Below are 19,893 nucleotides of genomic sequence, written 5' to 3' on the forward strand. Positions count from 1 at the left end.
GACCTGTCCGTCTTCCCTGGACTGACCTATCCCCTCCCTACCTCCCCACCTATACTCTCCTCTCCACCTATCTTCTTTTCTCTCCATCTTTGGTCCGCCTCCACCCCCCCCACCCCCCCTTTTATTCCCGAACCCTCTCCCCATCCCCCTCTCTGATGAAGGGTCTAGGCCCGAAACGTCAGCGAATGTGCTCCTGAGGTGCTGCTTGGCCTTCTGTGTTCATCCAGCTTCACACTTTGTTATCTTGGATTCTCCAGCATCTGCAGTTCTCATTATCTCTGGACCTACATGGTATTGCATATGTTAACACCCTGCATTAAAGGAGTACTGAAAGAATGTGCATCTGCTGCGAGTGTGTAGCTTAGGGAATGTGGACATGGGAAAACCTATCTGGGTTTTATGCCATTTTAAAATTGCAGATGTTAGCACGTGCATGTATTGTCTGGGGAAGGATTATTGCAGGATTCACCCTGAAGTCCACAGGAGCATGTTGGCATTGAGTCCCTCCATCCTATTCTCACTGTGGGAGCCCTTGCACCCCAAGGATGTAATGGTTCAAGATGGCAGCTCACCATCACCTTCTCCAAGGCAATTAGAGATGGGTAATAAATGTTGACCCAGCTATTGATGTTCACATTCCCCCAAATGGTTAGAAAGAACTCATACCAGCTTTTAACCCTTTTCTCCCTCACAATTAAACACTAGAGTGTGCAGTTTGCCACTGCTGGGGTTATCTTTCATGATGACTGTCGTCTGCTCACTATACATCTCGCTGTAATGGGCTAGACATTTTTTAAGCTACCTGATCAGAATTGTTTTGACACACTACTGGAGCAGGTGCGACTTGAACTAGTTTAGAGGTGGGGAAACAGTAGGAACTGCAGATTCTGGAGAATCTGAGATAACAAGGTGTGGAGCTGGATGAACACAGCAGGCCGAGCAGGAAAGCTGACGTTTCCGGCTGAAACCCTTCTTCAGAAAGACCCGAAACGTCAGCTGCTCCTGTGATCCTGCTTGGCCTGCTGTGTTCCTTCAGCTCTACACCTTGTTATCTCAGAGGTAGGGATACTGCCATTTCACTATAAAAGTCCTTTGGGATAAGCCATACTTGGCAACGTAAGGATTTTATCGAACACTTTTGTTATTGAAGCGGACCAACTGTTGGACTTTAACAATACAATAAAGAAAACATGCATTTCTAATCTTTTGTTTCCTTTGGGATCATACTATGGGATAGCTCACTGGGAGAGCTAGGCGGGGTCTCTTTAAGAACGCTCCCCAATTACCACCCGATTTAGCTCTGCCCCAGGAAGTGCGGGACGATCCCACAACTGTTTTTCAGAGTGGAACAGCTTCAAGTTGATTCTCGCCTGACATACTTCTGACACTGAAGCGCTTACTCATCTCACAGAGAGGGGAGATCGGTGGTGGGCGGCTCGGAAGGAGGCGGCTGTAGATACCGGGAGGTGATCTAACCTGAGCCGGGGTCCGGATTTTACAGAGAACAGCAGCACCTTCTGGGAATGGGATGGATGGTTCGGCTTGTGTTGTGTGTCGCCCTGTTCCCCACCGTCTCAGCACTCAACGCTGGTAAGAAATCAGCCTGAGGAGAGGGCACCAGGGTCAGGATGTGTGTGTGTGTGTGGTATTTCAGCCAGTTAACGGGACAGAAAACCAGAGTCGGGTTAGTCGTCGGTACTCGGCAGAGTGCAGTGTATTGACCAGAACCAGCCGCTCCCTTTGTGGGGAATATATTATCTACGCTTTATAGCTTCTTCCGCGTACTGTATCGAAGACAACAGATTGAACATGACCCTTTATACCAGCATCTCAATCCCAGTTCATTTTAACACAAGAAAGTTTAAGGTAACCTGGACTTTCTAATTAGCTTGTGCTCGTGTTGTGTACTGCGGGTGCGAGACCCCATTTAAAAGATGTTAAAAATCATTGATTTTTGCTTTTACACTGTAACCTCAGGCAACATTAGCCTTTCATCAGATAAAAAGATGTGGCGCTGGATGAACACAGCAGGCCAGGCAGCGTTAGAGCAGCAGGAAAGCTGTCGTGTTTCGGGTCTGGACCCTACTTTCACCCGTTTATTTGCGAAAATGGGCAGTTAGAAATACAGCCCCAAACAAGCACGAGAATTTACAGATTCAAACTGGAGTCAAATCTTCAACTAAATTGCCTGAGTTGAATCAGATGATACCCGAGGGGGAACGAGGGCATAAGTAGTGGATATCACACTGGAATATAGCGCCGAGATACCGGAAAAAAACTCCACAGAGGCAGGTATCCAGTGACCAAGGTCACCCATTGTTTACAAGTGTATTGTACTGGACGCAGGTTGGGCTTTCTCAGAGCCACCTCTGAGTGAACACTCTTGTGCTCCTGAGATGCTGCTGGGCCTGCTGTGTTCATCCAGCCTCACATTTTATTAACTCTGACACTCGTGTTTACATCTGTCAGCCAGGGCTCCCCGATTAGACCCGATCAACAGCCCCTATCTGGGATCTCACATTCAATCTGATCTGCCTAACTGACCTTGTTACAATCACCACAGGTACCAGATCTGAATGAAATGTATGAATTTGGGGCAGCACAGTGGCTCAGTGGTTAGCACTGCAGCCTCACAGCACCAGGGACCCGGGTTCGATTCCAGCCTCGGGCGACTGTCTGTGCGGAGTTTGCACATTCTGCCTGTGTCTGCGTGGGTTTCCTCCGGGTGCTCCGGTTTCCTCCCACAGTTCAAAGATGTGCAAGCTAGGTGGAATGCCCATGCTAAATTGCCCGTAGTGTTCAGGGGTGTGTGGGTTATCGGGGGATGGGTGGGACGGTGGTATATGATGTTGCTTATGATGTTTTACATTGATAACCTTCAAAGCTTTGCCAAATGTAATTGATAACACCATATTCCTTTACAAAAGTCCGTCTCAGAGAAGGCACTTCGACTCTTCTCTGTTATTTTAACTGCTAATTAAAGGCTTCATAAGGTTTTCCATCAATAAATCATCTGTTTTGTGGAAAGAAGACTATTCTATTTTCTCTGCTGTCTCTGATTAGCACAGTTTAGGTCAAACAGTTGACCTGAAATTGTGATAAATAGTTTACTGGAGAGTTCATGGAACACCCAGCAGATTCTCAGACTGTCCTGAACCTTTGGAATTCTCTACCACAGAGAGCTGTGGGAGCTCAGTCTTGGAGTATGCTTACGTTGAGGTTTATAGATTTCTGATTATCAGTAGTTTTCAGCATTATGGGGATTGAGTGGGTAAAATACATTGAAGTGTTTAATCAGCCACGATCCTATGGATTGGTAGGGCAGACATAATGGGCTGAATGGCCACCTCCTGTTCTAATGTTTCTATGTTCTCCCTGCTGCCACCTTTAAAAACCAGAGAAGTAATTCTGGTCTGAGATAACAAAGTGTGGAGCTGGATGAACACAGCAAGCCAAGCAGCATTTTGTGCTCCTGAGATGCTGCTTGGCCTGCTGCGTTCATCCAGCTGCACACTTTGTTATCTCGGATTCTCCAGCATCTGCATTTCCCGTTATCTCTGAAGTCATTCTGGTCTGGTCTGTAGAAGTTCCTGTTTATGGTTATGTTTGATTACATCATTCAGAGCAAAAGGATAGTCTCAAAGAATCATGGACATTTTTCAAAGTATTGCATTAATGTCATAATGTTTACCAACAGGAATTTAACCATTATTTTCAAGCTAATTAACATGGGAAGAGTAGCCACTATTGTTAAACATGGGAAGTAAGCAGTGACATCATTACAGTAACCTTGTGAGGAAACCTTGCACAAACTAGGGCCATATTTCTTGGAATTTCAATGGACTGATTTGATCAAAGTTTTCAAAGGGTTCACGGAAACTGGTAAGTTGGAAAGAGAGAAACTATTTCCATTAGTCAAGGACTTAAAATTAGAGGGGCGGGGGGGAGGTGGGAATTCCCTCACACAATGTTCAGAACATTCTTTTGTAAAAGACAATTACGCTGAGTGCATTGCTAATTAACAGTTTGATAAATTTCTGTTAACCGAAAGTATTTGTACATTTCAGATTTATAAAATAATGGGGTATAGAATTAGTGGTAGTTGTCTTTTCTCTGGGATGGGGTTTTCAAGACCAGGGGACACATTTTTAAGGTGAAGGGAGAGAGATTTTAAAAAGACAATTTTTTACACAGAAGGTGAGTCGCGTGTGAAATGAACTTCCTGAAGAAGTGGTGGATGTGGGTAAAATGACAGCATTTGCAAGATATTTTGCATAAGTACATGAGTAGGAAAGGTTTGGAGGGATATGGTCCAGGAGCAGACAGGCCAGACTAGTTTAATTTGAGATTATGTTCAGCGTGGACTGGTTAGACCAAAGGGTCAGTTTCCATGCTGTATGACTCTATGACTGTATTTGGGGGCAAAAAGTGATAGAACTTAGACCAAGCATAATTTCACAGAACGGCGGAACAGACTCATGTGGCTAAATAGCCTCTTGCAGTCCCATTTACGCCAGCAAGGTGCTGTGACTGCATTATGATAAATTCTCTCTCATCCATTCTAGTGGTGATGGCTGTTCCCAACACTGCAGAATTCCCTTCTTTTCCCTGGATATCACTGTACTGTGTTTTGCACATCTGTCAATGGCTTGACATTTTATCTTGCAGTGGCAACTTTGATAATGCAGCAGTCCATCTGCACTACATTGAAGTGATGTAGATTCCAGGTTCAAAACTTGAAATGGGTGGTGAGAAACCTTCTGGCAACAATTTGCTGACTTAATCTTGACAGCACAAGGCATTAAATGCATTGTAAAAACCAAAAGACTGCGGATGCTGTAAATCAGGAACAAAAACCAAGTTGCTGGAAAAATTCGTGATAATGGGAACTGCAGATACTGGAGAATCCAAGATAATAAAATGTGAGGCTGGATGAACACAGCAGGCCCAGCAGCATCTCAGGAGCACAAAAGCTGACGTTTCGGGCCTAGACCCTTCATCAGAGAGTGGGATGGGGTGAGGGTTCTGGAATAAATAGGGGGAGAGGGGGAAGCGGACCGAAGATGGAGAGAAAAGAAGATAGGTGGAGAGGAGAGTATAGGTGGGGAGGTAGGGAGGGGATAGGTCAGTCCAGGGAAGACGGACAGGTCAAGGAGGTGGGATGAGGTTGGTAGGTAGGAGATGGAGGTGCGGCTTGGGTTGGGAGGAAGGGATGGGTGAGAGGAAGAACAGGCTAGGGAGGCAGAGACAGGTTGGACTGGTTTTGGGATGCAGTGGGTGGAGGGGAAGAGCTGGGCTGGTCGTGTGGTGCAGTGAGGGGAGGGGACGAACTGGGCTAGTTTTGGGATGCGGTGGGGGAAGGGGAGATTTTGAAGCTGGTGAAGTCCACATTGATACCATTGGGCTGCAGGGTTCCCAAGCGGAATATGAGTTGCTGTTCCTGCAGCCTTCGAGTGGCATCATTGTGGCACTGCAGGAGGCCCATGATGGACATGTCATCTAAAGAATGGGAGGGGGAGTGGAAATGGTTTGCGACTGGGAGGTGCAGTTGTTTATTGCGAACCGATCGGAGGTGTTCTGCAAAGCGGTCCCCAAGCCTCAGCTTGGTTTCCCCAATCTAGAGGAAGCCACACCGGGTACAGGGGATGCAGTATACCACATTGGCAGATGTGCAGGTGAACCTCTGCTTAATATGGAAAGTCATCTTGGGGCCTGGGATAGGGGTGAGGGAGGAGGTGTGGGGACAAGTGTAGCATTTCCTGCGGTTGCAGGGGAAGGTGCCGGGTGTGGTGGGGTTGGAGGTCAGTGTGGAGCGAACAAGGGAGTCACGGAGAGAGTGGTTTCTCCGGAAAGCAGACAAGGGTGGGGATGGAAAAATGTCTTGGGTGGTGGTGTGGGATTGTAGATGGCGGAAGTGTCGGAGGATGATGCGTTGTATCCGGAGGTTGGTGGGGTGGTGTGTGAGAACGAGGGGGATCCTCTTTTGGGCGGTTGTGGCGGGGGCGGGGTGTGAGGGATGTGTTGCGGGAAATGCGGAAGACACGGTCAAGGGCATTCTCGACCACTGTGGGGGGAATGTTGCGGTCCTTGAAGAACTTGGACATCTGGCATGTGCAGGAATGGAATGCCTCATCGTGGGAGCAAATGCGGCGGAGGCGGAGGAATTGGGAATAGGGGATGGAATTTTTGCAGGAGCGTGGGTGGGAGGAGGTCTATTCTAGGTAGCTGTGGGAGTCGGTGGGCTTGAAATGGACATCAGTTACAAGCTGGTTGCCTGAGATGGAGACTGAGAGATCCAGGAAGGTGAGGGATGTGCTGGAGATGGCCCAGGTGAACTGAAGCTTGGGGTGGAGGGTGTTGGTGAAGTGGATGAACTGTTCGAGCTCCTCTGGGGAGCAAGAGGCAGCGCCGATACAGTCATCAATGTAACGGAGGAAGAAGTGGGGTTTGGGGCCTGTGTAGGTGCGGAAGAGGGACTGTTCCACGTAACCTACGAAGAGGCAGGCATAGCTGGGGACCATGCAGGTGCCCATGGCCATCCCCTTAGTCTTTAGGAAGTGGGAGGAATCGAAAGAGAAGTTGTTGAGCTTGAGGACGAGTTCGGCTAGGCAGATGAGGGTGTCGGTGGAGGGGGACTGGTTGGGCCTGCGGGACAGGAAGAAGCGGAGGGCCTTTAGGCCATCTGCATGCAGAATGCAGGTGTATAGGGACTGGATGTCCATGGTGAAAATGAGGTGTTGGGGGCCAGGGAATTGGAAGCCCTGGAGGAGGTGGAGGGCATGGGTGGTGTCACGGACGTAGGTGGGGAGTTCCTGGACCAAAGGGGAGAAAATGGAGTCCAGATAGGTGGAGATGAGTTCGGTGGGGCAGGAGCAGGCTGAGACGATGGGTCGACCAGGGCAGGCAGGTTTGTGGATTTTGGGAAGGAGATAGAAACGGGCCGTGTGGGGTTGGGGAACAGTGAGCTTGGAGGCTGTGGGTGGGAGGTCCCCTGAGGTGAGGAGGTCATGAATGGTGTTGGAGATGATGGTTTGGTGCTCGGGTGTGGGGTCATGATCGAGGGGGCGGTAGGACGTGGTGTCGGAGAGTTGGCGTCTGGCCTCGACGATGTAGAGGTGAGTGCGCCATACTACCACTGCGCCACCCTTGTCTGCGGGTTTTGGCAGCATCTGTGAAGGAGAAAACAGAATTAACATTTCGGGTCCGATGACCCTTCCTCAGAACTGATGGTGGCTGGATAAACGTCAGTTTATATGCAGAAAATAGGGAGGTGGGTGGGGTAGGAAGTAAACAATAGGATAGAATCAAAAGAGAGAAAGACAATTGGGCAGACAAAGGAGTTGCTAACGACCAGGCTGGGAAGTTGAATAGTTGTTAATGGTAACTGTTAGTAAATAACAGCAGGAGGTGTGTAATGCCAGGCTATGTGGTAACAAGACCTGGTGTGTGGGTTGGGGGGCTGGGATATGGGAGAGCTTAGGCCCTAAAACTATTGAGTCTGGAGGGCTGTAGGTCCCCAGCGAGAAATGAGGTGTTGTCCCATTGTATCAGAGATAATGGGAACTGCAGATGCTGGAGAATCCAAGACAATAAAATGTGAGGCTGGATGAACACAGCAGGCCAAGCAGCATCTCAGGAGCACAAAAGCTGACGTTTCTGGCCTAGACCCTTCATCAGAGAGAGATGCTGCTGGGCCTGCTGTGTTCATCCAGCCTCACATTTTGTTGCCCCATTGTGCCTGACACATCAACTGGAGCTATTCACTTTCCCTGTCCTTTGTCTTTTGGTAGCCCTCTTCAAATAATTGGACAATTCTATTTCACTCATTCAGGAATAGATGGCCAAATCCTAATTGTTTTAAATGTAAAATCATTACAGCCACTTCCTACATTTACATAAAAATTGCTTTTGTCATGATTATTCACAGTTTGGAAGCCGGCTATCAACAGTTGCCAAGATATATTGCACAGTTGCATGTTCATGCAAGTTGTACTAGTGCTTAGCAAGAAATTATTCAGTAAAATATTTAAGTTTGCATATTAGGCATTTTGGCTTGTCATGTCAGAGCTCACTCCTGATACTTAGTTGAAATGCCGTGGCCTTTATCAGAATAGATGAATGGTAACAGCATTTAGAAAAATAGTGAAGAATTGTAAGGTCAGTATGGAAAGGAAATTTTTGATGTTTGGGGGTTCATGATGAAGCAACAGCCATTTAATGTAGTCACTAAGAAAGTGAGGAGACAGGAAGTTTTGTTTTCTGTGAGATTGTGAGAGTCCAGAGCAGGGATAGAGACCAATGCACCTTTTGAAAGCTGGGCAGATAATATTGGAAGTGGCCGCTAATACAGGGCTACAGGAAGAGAATGGAACAGTGGGATTAATTTTGGATTGCAGTAGCGAGCTTCTAAATGTCACTTCAAGAACTGAGCTGAAAAGATTCAACGAGTAAGGAGAATGTGACATTTTAAAATAAAATATATTACCACTAATGGTAAGGAACTTGGAAAAATACCTGGATGTGAAAAAGATTTATTAATTCATAGTTTTAATTATTATTTCTTTATTAATTTCTTGACAGAAAACAAAACTGCCGTCTTTATCTGATCTGGCCTACATGTGACTCCAGATCACACAGAAATGTGGTTGACTCTTTTACTGCCATCTGAAATGATCTCGCAACCTATTCAGTTGTATCTGCTGCTGAAAGGTCTTAGAAAAGAAATGAAACTAGAAAGATTACCTGACATTGAATAAGGCAATGGAAACAACAACAAGTAAACACAGCCCTGTTGACCGTAGAAAGTCCCCATAACTAATTCCAATGATCTTGTGCCAAAATTGGGAGAGCAGTCCCACAAATTGGTCGAGTAAAGGCGTGACGTAGCCATTCATATGGAGGAGACTTAGACGCAACAAATCTGACAACACCATCACCAACCCTGGATATGACCACTCCCACTGACAGACTCAGCAGAAGTGGAAGTACACTGGCATACAGTCAGGAGGGTGTTACCTTTGGAGTACCCACCATTGACTTTGGATCCTATGAAGGCTCCAAGTCAAACATGGACAAGGAAGCCTCCCACTGATTACTATGTACCGTCCTCCCTTGGCTGATGAATTGGTACTCCTCCATGCTGAACAACACTTGGAAGAAGTACTGAGGGTGTCAAGGGCATAAAATGTACTCATGAAGGAGGGACTTTAATGTCAGTCACCAAGATTGGCTGTATAGCACTATTGTTAACTTAGCTGGCGCAGTTCTAAACCTTTCTACTCAATGACTGGGTCTGTGAGTAATGACAAAGGAACCAACAAGAGGGAAAGCATAGAAAAGGGGAGCAGGAGTAGGTCATTTGGTCCTTTGAATCTGTTCTGCTATTCAATATGATATTGATTGATCATCCAACTCAGTACCCTCTTCCCACTTTCACCCCATATGCTTTCGTCCCTTTAGTATAAATCTTGAAAAATTCAATGATTTAGCAGCAAATTCTATAGACTCACCACTCTCTAGGTGAAGAACTTTCACCGTATCCTCACCAATCTGCTTTCCGCAGATGCGCCTTCCACGACAATATCAATAGGAGTAATCACTGCCCTCGTGGAGATGATCTTTACTTTGAGGATGTTCTCCATCTTGTTAGGTGACACCATCACCAGGCTAAATGGCATACACATTGAACAGATGTAGCAATTCAAGATCTAGCATCACAATAAAGTGGATGAATTAGTTGCACAAACAGATACAAATTGATGCAAGGTAATCGGGATTTCAGAAATGTGGCTGCTGGGTGTCCAGGGATGAGAACTAAATATCTGAGAGTGTCCAGATTTTTGAAGGACAGATAAGGAAGACAGCATTGCTGGTTAAGGAGGACATTAATACAATCATGAGGAAGGATAGTAGCTCAGTGATGTGGATTCTGTATGGATAGAGTTTAGAAACATCAAATGGTAGAAGATGAAAGCAGGGATTCTACATAGATCCCCAAACTATAGTGGTAATGTTGGGGAAGGGATTTACCAGGATATTAGACGTGCAGGCAATAAAGGTACAGCTATAATTATGAATGACTTTAATCTGCATATAGATTGGACAAATGAAACTGGTAACAATATCATAGGGGAGGAGTCCATGGAGAGTGTACAGGTTGGTTTTCTGGATCAAGATATTGAGGAAGCAATTAGAGAACAGGCCACCCGAGACTCTGTAATGAGAGAGCAATAATGGGCAATCCAGCGGTGTAAGGGCCCCCTGGGGAATAGTGACTGTAATATGATAGAATTCTCCATTAGGATGGAGAGTGATGTGGTTGATTCTGAGACTGGGTTCTGGAATCTAAATTGAGGAAACTACACTGAAATGCAAGCTGGCTGTGATAGATTAGGGAATGTTACTTAAAGGATGACAGTGGATAGGCAATGGCAAACAGTTTAAGATCGCATGCAGAAACTGCAACAAATTTTTCATTCCTGTCAGGTACAAAAATAAAATGGAAAAGGTTCCCCATCCATGGCTAACAAAAGAAGTTAGAGATAGTATTCGATCCAAGGAAGGGCCATGCTAATTGGCCAAAAAAAGTAACAATCCTTAGGATTTTGGCAATGAAGGACAAAGGGATTAATTAAGAGGGGTGAAACAGAGGACCCAGCGTAAGTTTGTGGGGAACATGCGAACTGATTGTAAAAGCAACTACACGTATGTGAAAATAAAAAAAAATTAGCAGCGACAAATGTAGGTCCCTTGCAATCAGAAACAGTAAGTTACAGTGGTGAACAAATGGATGGAACACCAATTAAGTACATATATTGGTTCTGCCTTCACAAAGGACACAAGTAACATCCAAAAATATTGGGGAACACAGGGTTTAGTGAGAGGGAGGAATTGAAGGAAATCAGTATTAGAAGGGAAATGATATTGGGGAAATTGATGGGATTAGGGGCCGATCCCCATAATCAACATCTGAGAGTACTTAAGGAAGTGGTCCTAGAAATTATGGATGCATTGGTGATCATCTTTCAAGATTCTACATTGCCTCTGAAACAGTTCCCATGAATTGGAGTAGTTAATGTAAATTTAAAAAAGGAAATGGGTAGAAAAGAGGGAGTTGTAGACTCCATTGCAGAAGATTTAATGGCAGAGCACATGAGAAAAGAGATAAGATTTGACAAAGTCACCATGGATTTACGATAGGGTTGATAAGAGGTCACCAGTAGATGTGGTTTACTAGGGCCTCCAGTAGCTGTTTAGTAAGGTCCCACGTAAGAGATTAGCATGTAGACCTGAAGACCTTGGGATTGGGAATAGTGTACTGACATAAATAGAGAACTGGTTTGTAGACAGGAAATGAAAGAGTAGGGATAAATGGGTTATTTTCTGAGTGAGAACCAGTGACTGATAGGGTAGCACAGTGATCAATGCCAGCTAGTCACAATGTAGTTTAATAATTTTAGACGAGGGAACTAAGTACAATATCTCCAAGTTTGCACATAACATAACACAAAGCCGGGTGGGAGGATGAGCTGTGAGGAGAATGCAGATATACTTCAGTGTGATTTACCTGAAATGATGTGTCAGCCTAGTGAAGCTGCAAAACAAAGTTATTGTATGGGTACAATGAGTAATTAAACACAGAAAGATAGAAATTTGTGGGAGAAGTAGACATTTCAGCCCTTTGAGCCAGCTCGGCCATTCAGTTGGGTCATGGGTAATCATCAAACTCCATGCCCTCTTCTCGTTTTGTCCCCGAACCGTTTGATCCCTTTTAGCCGTGAAAACTATCTCTATGACCTTCTTTAAACATTTGGTGTTTTTTCCTCATCTGCTTTCTGTGGCAGAGAATTCCACAAACTCACCATTCTCTAGGTGAAGTAATTTCTTCTCATCTGTCTTAAATGGCCTACTCCGTATCCTTGGACTGTGAGTCCTGGTTCTGGACTCCCCAGTGACCGGGAACATCCTTCCTGTATTTGCCCTATCTAATCCTGTTTTATAGATTTCTATGAAATCCCCCTTTGTTCATCGAAACTTCAGCGAATATGGCACTACCATCCAAGGAGTAAGTCTGGCAAACCTTTGCTGCCCTCTCTCCATAGCCAGATCATTATTCCTCAAATAAGGAGAGCAAAACTGCACAAAATATGATCTCATCCTGTGCAATAGCAGCTAGACATCCCTGCTCCTGTACTCAAACTCTCTCACTATGAAGGCCAACATACCATTTACCTTCTTCACCGCCTGCTGCAACTGTATGCTTGCTTTCTGCAACTGGTGTTCCAGAACATTGTGTTTTCCTCTTTCCCAATCTATCGCCATCCAGATAATAATCTTGCTTCCTATTTTTGCTTCAGCATAGATAACCTCCCATTTATCCACATCGTACTTCACGTGCCATGTGTTGCATTGTCCGAAGCATCTCTGCATCCTCCTCACAATTCACGCTCCCACCCAGGGGAGTTAGGAAGGCAAATTGTATGCTAGCCTTTATTGCAAAACGTTTCAAGTACTAGCAGGTCTTGCTGTAATTAAATAGGGTGAAACAGTAACCAGAGTACCGTGTGTGGTTTTGGTTCCTTACCTCCTTCCATTCTGTGCCCAAAGGTAGGTCCGATTAATAGCACCACAACCTCCACCAGGGGCAATGCACATCTAATCCATGCTGTCATCCAGCCACCTGGCCTTCAGCAAGGAGCCTGAGTTGCTGCTGTAACATTATGTTTGAATGACGTATCTGGCAGTGATGGTCAAGGCTCCTTTTTTTCCCATCATAGTCATTGGGAAGGGGGGAGGGGTGGTAGAGTGGTTTGGTTGGGGGAAGGGAACTGGATGTTGGTAGGGGAAATGCTGTGGGAAAAGGACAAAATGTCAATGTAATGGTTCATCCCATGATCCTACTGAATGGTAGAGCAAGCATAAGAGGCTGTATGATTCTCTCCTTGCTCTTTTGTCTTCTTTCTGTCATTAAAGAAGGTTAAATTAAGTACTTAGTAATATTCTCTTATTTTTCAGATAAGAAATCAAGACATAATGGTAACAGCATTGCCAAAAGCTTTGCTGGTAACACTGGAAATCAGTGGAACATGATCAATGACTCACAGCAGAACATATCAAGACATTTATCAAGATACGGACGTAATGTTTCACATCTCTCGCAACCTTCAGTCATCAACGTGACAGTTTCTGATGCAGCAAAACTATACCTAATGGGTTCTTGGACAACTATAGTGATTCCTTTTGTTTATACCTTTACTTTTACTGCAAGCTTGCCTCTAAACCTGCTGGCAATCTTAATATTCCTCCTCAAAATGCCATTGACAAACCCAGCTGTAATTTACATGATAAATTTGGCATCAGCAGATTTGTTATTTGTGCTTACGTTACCTCTAAAGATCACTTACCATTTTTCTGGCAATGACTGGGGATTTGGCTCTTTCCTCTGTCGATTGGTTACAGGTGGTTTTTACGCTTATATGTACTGTTCAGTGCTGCTGATGATGTGCATAAGTATTGACCGATTTCTGTCTGTCGTCTATCCAATACGATCTGCTACATGGAGGACCCGGGGGCGTACAGTTGTAATTTGCCTTGTCGTGTGGCTTGTGGCTATTGGTGGCACTATACCACTTTTCCTCACTGAGCAAACAGTGTATGTCACCGAGCTGGGCATTACAACCTGCCATGATGTTCTACCCCTCGCTACACTACAAAGCTACTCCATCTACTATTTTCCCATTTTGTGTTTTCTGCTCTTCGTAATTCCCCTGCTTGTGACTTCATTCTGCTATGGATGTATTATCTCAACCCTTCATGTAGCCAATAAGACAAACCAGTATGGAAAGTCACGTGCTTATTTTCTTGCTACAATTGTGCTTTCTGTGTTTATTATTTGCTTTACACCAACGAACGTTATTTTACTCATACACTATATTAATTTTTATCATGCACCAAGTGATTCACTCTACTTTGCTTATATGCTGTGTGTGTCTATTGGCAGTATGAGCTGTTGCCTTGACCCTTTGATTTATTATTATGTCTCATCAATCTTTAAGAGCCGCTTACAAATTCTCCTTTATCCTATGGAGTCTGATAGTAGTCAAGTAAAACAGCAAACGACTCCCAATCATTGCAATTACAGTAAAATTAACATAAATTAATCAATGATGCATATGTGCTAATTTATTTTTGATAATGTTACAAGGTAATGCTGATTTACACAATATTAGGCAGCTGGAGGAGGTCCAATTAGTCTGTGTTGTTCTTCATGTTCTTTCTCTGTGTGTATCTGTGGACATAGCTTTAGAAATATTGATGAACAAACTTGAGTCTTAATTTGTGGTGCTATTAACAACCTGTATGTTTTAACATTGACAAATTTGGGTTACACTTCTATTAAAATCAGGCCACGTTATCATGAGTAATTCAATTATTGACAGTTGCTGGCATTATTGGCATTTTGCACATATGCCACAAAGTGCTAACCCACAGACTGAACCAAATTAAATTGCTTTCTCAGAGGAGAAGGGAATATAACCACAGTCCAGTTTCCTAATTATACTGCTTTAAAAGCTGTGATCACGCAAGTTTCATTCTGTTGTGTTTCCTTACTCTGCCTTCCTTTAAAGTTCGTAATTCATATGGATTATAATTCACTCATAAATTTCAATAGCTGCAAAAGTATTTTAAGTATTGTTGAGAATAAACTGTTCCTTTAATTTGGCTATTCAGTGTTGTCTTTATTTGGGGGTGGTTAGCTCAGGTGGCTGGATGATTGGTTAGCAATGTAGAGTGATACTAACAGCATGGGTTCAATTCCTGAACTGGCTGAGGTCATCATGAAGGCCCCAGTTTCTCAACCTTGCCCTTTATCTGAAGCATGTGATCCTTAGATTAAACCACCATTGTCCTTGAAACTTATAGAACATCACAAGGCCTGGATGGAATGGACATGGAAAGGTTTCCACTTGTAGGAGAGACTAGGACCTGAGGGCACAGCCTCAGAATGAAGGGCCAACCCTTTAGAACTGACATGAGAACAAATTTCTCCAGCCAGAGAATGGTAAATTTGTGGAATTCATTGCCACATAAGCCTGTGGAGGCCAAGTCATTGAGTATATTTAAGACAAAGCAAAATAGGTTCTTGATTAGTAAGGGAATAAAAGGTTACAAGGAAAAGGGAGGAGAATGTGGTTGAGAAACACATCAGCCAAGGTCAGATGGTGGAGCAGACATGAGGGGCTGAATGGTTTAATTTTATTCCTATATCTTATGACCTTAAGGTCTTTCCACTGAGAGAGCTTCCCTATGGTCCTCTGGGATTATGATGAATTTACGTACTCCAATCCAATTGAGAACATGTTTTCATCTATTATGGAACATGCCAAGAGTAACTTACAAAGGCTGTGCATCTAAAATATATAACAGATGCAGACTGTTACCAGAAGTCTCTGGTGCAATGACCAGAAAGCAGCAACAACACAAACCATTCAGGCTGAGAATTATATAATACAAAAATCTGTTCAGAAAAGGAAAATAAATAACATTTCTACTGGAGTAAGAAAGTGAACTTTGGAGTCAGAGCTTAGTTGGAATGCAAGGTGAATTTTTTTAATGTATTGTTTACAGGTTTTGTTATGTCCACATACTGATTACTGATTGCCTTACTTCTCTTTACTTCTCTTTATCTCACTTTGTCCAACAATTGGAAAATAAATTTTAGAAATAACGTCGAGCTGATGAAGTGTGAAAAGAATAATAATTCCAAGCAGTGGTGGGAGTTGGTCAGTGAGGTGGGAGGAGTGGATAGGTGGGAGAGAAGGCGGACAGATCATGGAGGCGGGGATGAGTGGAGGAACTAGTCTTGGGATGAGGCTGACGGGTGGGGAGATTTTGAGGGTGGCAAAGTCCATATTGAGGCCATTGAGTTGGAAGCTCCCGAGGCGGAATATGAGGTGCTGCTCCTCCAGTTTCTGGGTGGTGTGGTTGTGACACTGGAAGAGGCCCAGGATGGACATGTCGTTCAGGGAGTGGGAGGGGGAGTTGAAGTGATGCAATGATTTGGATATGAAAATAGAAGGTGTGGTTAGTAAGTTTTCCAATGATTGAAGGTGTAGTAGCCAGCCAAGAAGGTCACCTCAGAATACAATGGGACATTGACAAGGGCCAATAAACTGAGGAGTGGCAGATGGAGTTGAGGTTAGATAAATGTGAGGTGCTACATTTTGGAAAGGCAAATCAGGGCAGCACGTATACACTGAAGGTTGTGGGGAGTGTTGCTTAATAAAGAGACGCTGGAGTGCAGTTCCGTAGTTCCATCAAAGTACAGCCACCGGTAGAAAGGATATGAAGGAGACATTTGGTGTGCTCGCCTTTATCGGTCAGTGCATTGAGGATTGGAGTTGGGAGATCACTTAGCAGCCATATAGGACATTGATTCGGCTGCTTTTGGAATACTGCCATCGATTTTGGTCTCCTTGCGAGAGGAAGGATGTCGGCGCAACAATGAGGGCCGAAGGGCCTGTTGTGTGCTGTCTTGTTGTATGTATGTATGTATACTTTTAATGATAAATTGAACAAAGCAGGACAGTGTGGACTTTATGCTTTCTTTACCACTGCTTCAATAATGTTCTGTTTGCTTGTGATTCTGTAACATGTGAAATTTTATTCTGAAAAGTTTTCAAGCTGAAATGTTAGCACTGTACTTGTCTGAAAATTCTGCTTGACCTGTTCAGTACATCTGCAGATTTGCATCCACAGTATTTCCTTTTTCTATGATTTGTTGAGACAGGGAGTTATCTTCCCAGCCCTTGTACAATGTGAGCATGTTTGGAAAAATCAGGTGAGCTGCCCCGTGAGAACTTTGTTGAGAGTGAAATGTCACATTTTCCAACCAAGTTTTGAACAACAAGACACAGTTCTCACTAATGAACAGTAAGAGGCCTATTTGCATGGATTATCTCCAAACAGCCTCATCATTACTCAATCTCACCACATCGACAGACATTGACAATTCCTGTTGCGTCGATCAGTGTGATTACCTGTTGACTCCATCTCACAGCTTTCTCCTCTGGTCCTCCAACTTGGACATCTGGTACCAGCCTCTCGGAGCATGCTCCTTGAGCATCAAGCACATGTAACTCTTGTTCACAGGCCTTGGTATTCAAAACATAACGCAGTGATACTGCTATTGTGGCCCCTCTCCAATCCAGTTACATTGGTATGGTTCTGTACTTTAATGCTGCACTTTGGATTGCGCTGTTGCTGCAAGGACACCTAATTCATGATTTGGACCAGGCTTCACCTCCGGCATCTTCACTTACTCTGTTAGCATTCATTCAACTTGTGTCTGCTTCGAAGCTCATGGCATCCCTGTTTTGCTTAACCTTTGTGTTACTTCCCCTCAGTCAGAGCAAAAGGGCTCATTTCTATCAGTTTGACTTTTAGCACAGACAGAAAGCCAGGCGGTTATCAGCTGCCATCAGTCAGGGACATGTTGCTGCACAGCAGGATGTCAATCTCACTCCTGCATCGTGTGCCAGCTGCAAATACATCAAACACACCAAATGTACTTCAATCAGATGTCCCAAAGTCTAATGATAGTGGCTTTCAGTAAAGGCAAGTGGTCTCAAGATTGCTTTTTCATGTACTATGTCCAGTATCAGTCCAGGGCTTTGGGCACAGTAGTCAGCACTTGGGGCAGCCACAGAGAGGATCCTCTTCTCATTGGACGTGAGGAACTATATGTTGAACAACCCACCACACATCCTGGCTCCTTTAATCCTATTGTGGGCTTTCTTCCCCTGAATGAGACAAAGAGGGGCATAGAGTGAGATACAAGTCACTGCACAGCTGTTAATTTAGGGGCAGCAGGGGGAAAGAAGGTGAGGTGTTCTGAGTGAGGAAGTGAGTAGGAGGTCCAAAGGCCATGCAGGGTGAGTAGTGTGGGGGTTGGTGTGGATGACAGCAAGTGAGGGAAGAAGTTACATGTGACAGTGAGAGAGGTAAAACGTGCCTCAGTGGGAGATGGTTGCAGTCGCAGTGATAGTGAGTGTGAGGTAACAGAAAGATGACAGTACTTTCCCTGGCACAACAAAGAAGATAATTGGCCTTACAGTAATATTGCTAGGTGTTCTTCTGGACAGTTGGAATCACACTGACCTAGATGACAACCTTGGACAAGCCTGGCAAGGTGTTGTAGCCTCCTTGGCTTCCCCTGGCAGTAAAAAAATGGGTATACTCTGCTCCAGTCCGTCCACCAGGGCCCCCAGGCCACTTGTCTGGCAAGTGGCCTAGCAATTTCCCCATATGTGCCATGTTCCGGGATAAATGCAACAAACTGTGCACTACCTGGAGTACTGTGTGCAGTTTTGATCCCTTTACTTGAGGAGGGATGTGATTGAATGTGAGGGATTCACTAGATTGATTCCAGCGATGTGAGGTTGGTCTTATGAGAGATTGAGTGGTTTAGGTCTAGAGTCTCTGGATTTAGAATCATGAGATGAGATCTAATTGAACTTTGTAAGATGCTAAAGTGGATTGAAAAAGTAGATGGAGAGAGGATGTTTCCTGATCTAGTGTGATCGAGAACAAGTTTTAGGTTAGGGGGAGCAGATTTATAACAGATATTCAGGGAAATAACTTCTCTGACAGGGTCATGAATCTGTGGGCTTCACTGCTCCAGAATGTATTGGATGCTGGGAGACTGAGCAAATTTAAGAAGGAAATATACAGATTTTTAATTAGTAATGGATTGAAATGTTATGGGGAGTGGGAAAGAAAGTAGAGTTGAAGCCAATTTGAAATCAGTCATCACCATATTAAATGGTAGAGCAGGCTCGAGGGGCTGAACTGCCTGTTCCTGTTCGTAGTTCTTATGTTGTTAGCTCTGGACTGCCAACATTTGACCAGGTCTTTTAAAGATGGCACCAGTGCTAGAATCCTGGGATGCCCTGGCAATGGCAAATATTTCCACCTACGTAGAGTGGGAGAATTGGGCGAGCAACAAGCAAGTGGGGTGCCATAGGGACACTGTACATAATTAATGAGGAGAATTTGCGCTGCTAGCATAAGAACCCTTGCCAGGCCTCATGAATAAAAACCCCGCATGAGACTCAACAAAAATGACACCTAGCAAGCTTCTGCCAAGATTCAGTCCATAATGTTTGACCACATTGCAAAGGTGTAGTTGTTAAAAACAATCTCAAGAATTGAACCCTAGTTTAATCTAATTTCAAATTCTGGGAACATAGAATATAGGAGTATTTGGCCCTTTGAGCCTGCTCTGCAACTCAATATGGTCATATAACTGAGTACCTTGTTCCCGTTTTTTTATATTCTTTGGTCCCTTTAGTCCGACGAATTATATTTATACCCTGACTTGTGTTTCATATGTAGTGGATAGGCTTAGGGCGACAGGATGTGAGTTACTTGCTGTGTGATTTCTAGCACCTGACCTGCTTTATTAACCAGAGTATTTATATGGCTAGTTCAGTTCAGTTTTTAGTCAAAGGCAATGCTCAGGATGTTGATAGTGAGGTACTCAGTGATGGTAATGCCATTGAATATCAAGGAATGATAGTTAGATTCTCTCTTATGTACGCGTACTTGCTACTTATTGGCCCATGCCTGGATAGTGTCCAGGTCTCACTATATTTGGACGTGGACTGCTTCAGTATCTGAGGATTGTGAATTATGCAACCATTGGCAAACTTCCTGACATTTGATTTTATGATGGAGGAACGGATGAAGCAGCTGAAGTTGGTTGAGTCCAGAACACTAGCCTGAGCAATTCCTGCAGAGATGTCATGGAACTGAGATGACTGACCCCCAACAACCACAACCATCTTCCTGTATACCAAGTATGACTCCAGCCAGCAGAGTTTGCCCCCTGAT

At 44.4% G+C, this 19,893-nt stretch overlaps 1 protein-coding gene across 2 annotated transcripts; it reads left to right on the plus strand.

Annotated features, from left to right (window-relative positions):
* The first annotated feature begins 1,185 nt into the window (after positions 1-1,185).
* Positions 1,186-14,706, plus strand: LOC132205998 (proteinase-activated receptor 1-like). 2 transcript variants are annotated; one of them, XM_059644809.1, is made up of 2 exons: positions 1,186-1,590; positions 13,015-14,706. In XM_059644809.1, the coding sequence occupies exons 1-2, from the start codon at positions 1,524-1,526 to the stop codon at positions 14,157-14,159; spliced, it is 1,212 nt and encodes a 403-aa protein (XP_059500792.1). In that variant the 5' UTR covers positions 1,186-1,523; the 3' UTR covers positions 14,160-14,706. The 2 variants fall into 2 exon arrangements, with proteins under 2 accessions (XP_059500792.1, XP_059500793.1); XM_059644810.1 differs by lacking the exon at positions 1,186-1,590 and adding an exon at positions 1,598-1,866.
* Positions 14,707-19,893: the final 5,187 nt, after the last annotated feature.

This window comes from Stegostoma tigrinum, chromosome 3, assembly GCF_030684315.1.
Source record: "Stegostoma tigrinum isolate sSteTig4 chromosome 3, sSteTig4.hap1, whole genome shotgun sequence".
Classification (NCBI taxonomy): Eukaryota; Metazoa; Chordata; class Chondrichthyes; order Orectolobiformes; family Stegostomatidae; genus Stegostoma; species Stegostoma tigrinum.

What these genes read in the sequence shown, in the direction of transcription:
- LOC132205998 (XM_059644809.1), top strand. Translation starts at nt 1,524, where the DNA reads ATGGGATGGATGGTTCGGCTTGTGTTGTGTGTCGCCCTGTTCCCCACC. An exon ending in CGTCTCAGCACTCAACGCTG is followed by an intron (nt 1,591 to 13,014) that starts GTAAGAAATCAG and finishes CTTATTTTTCAG; the next exon opens with ATAAGAAATCAAGACATAAT.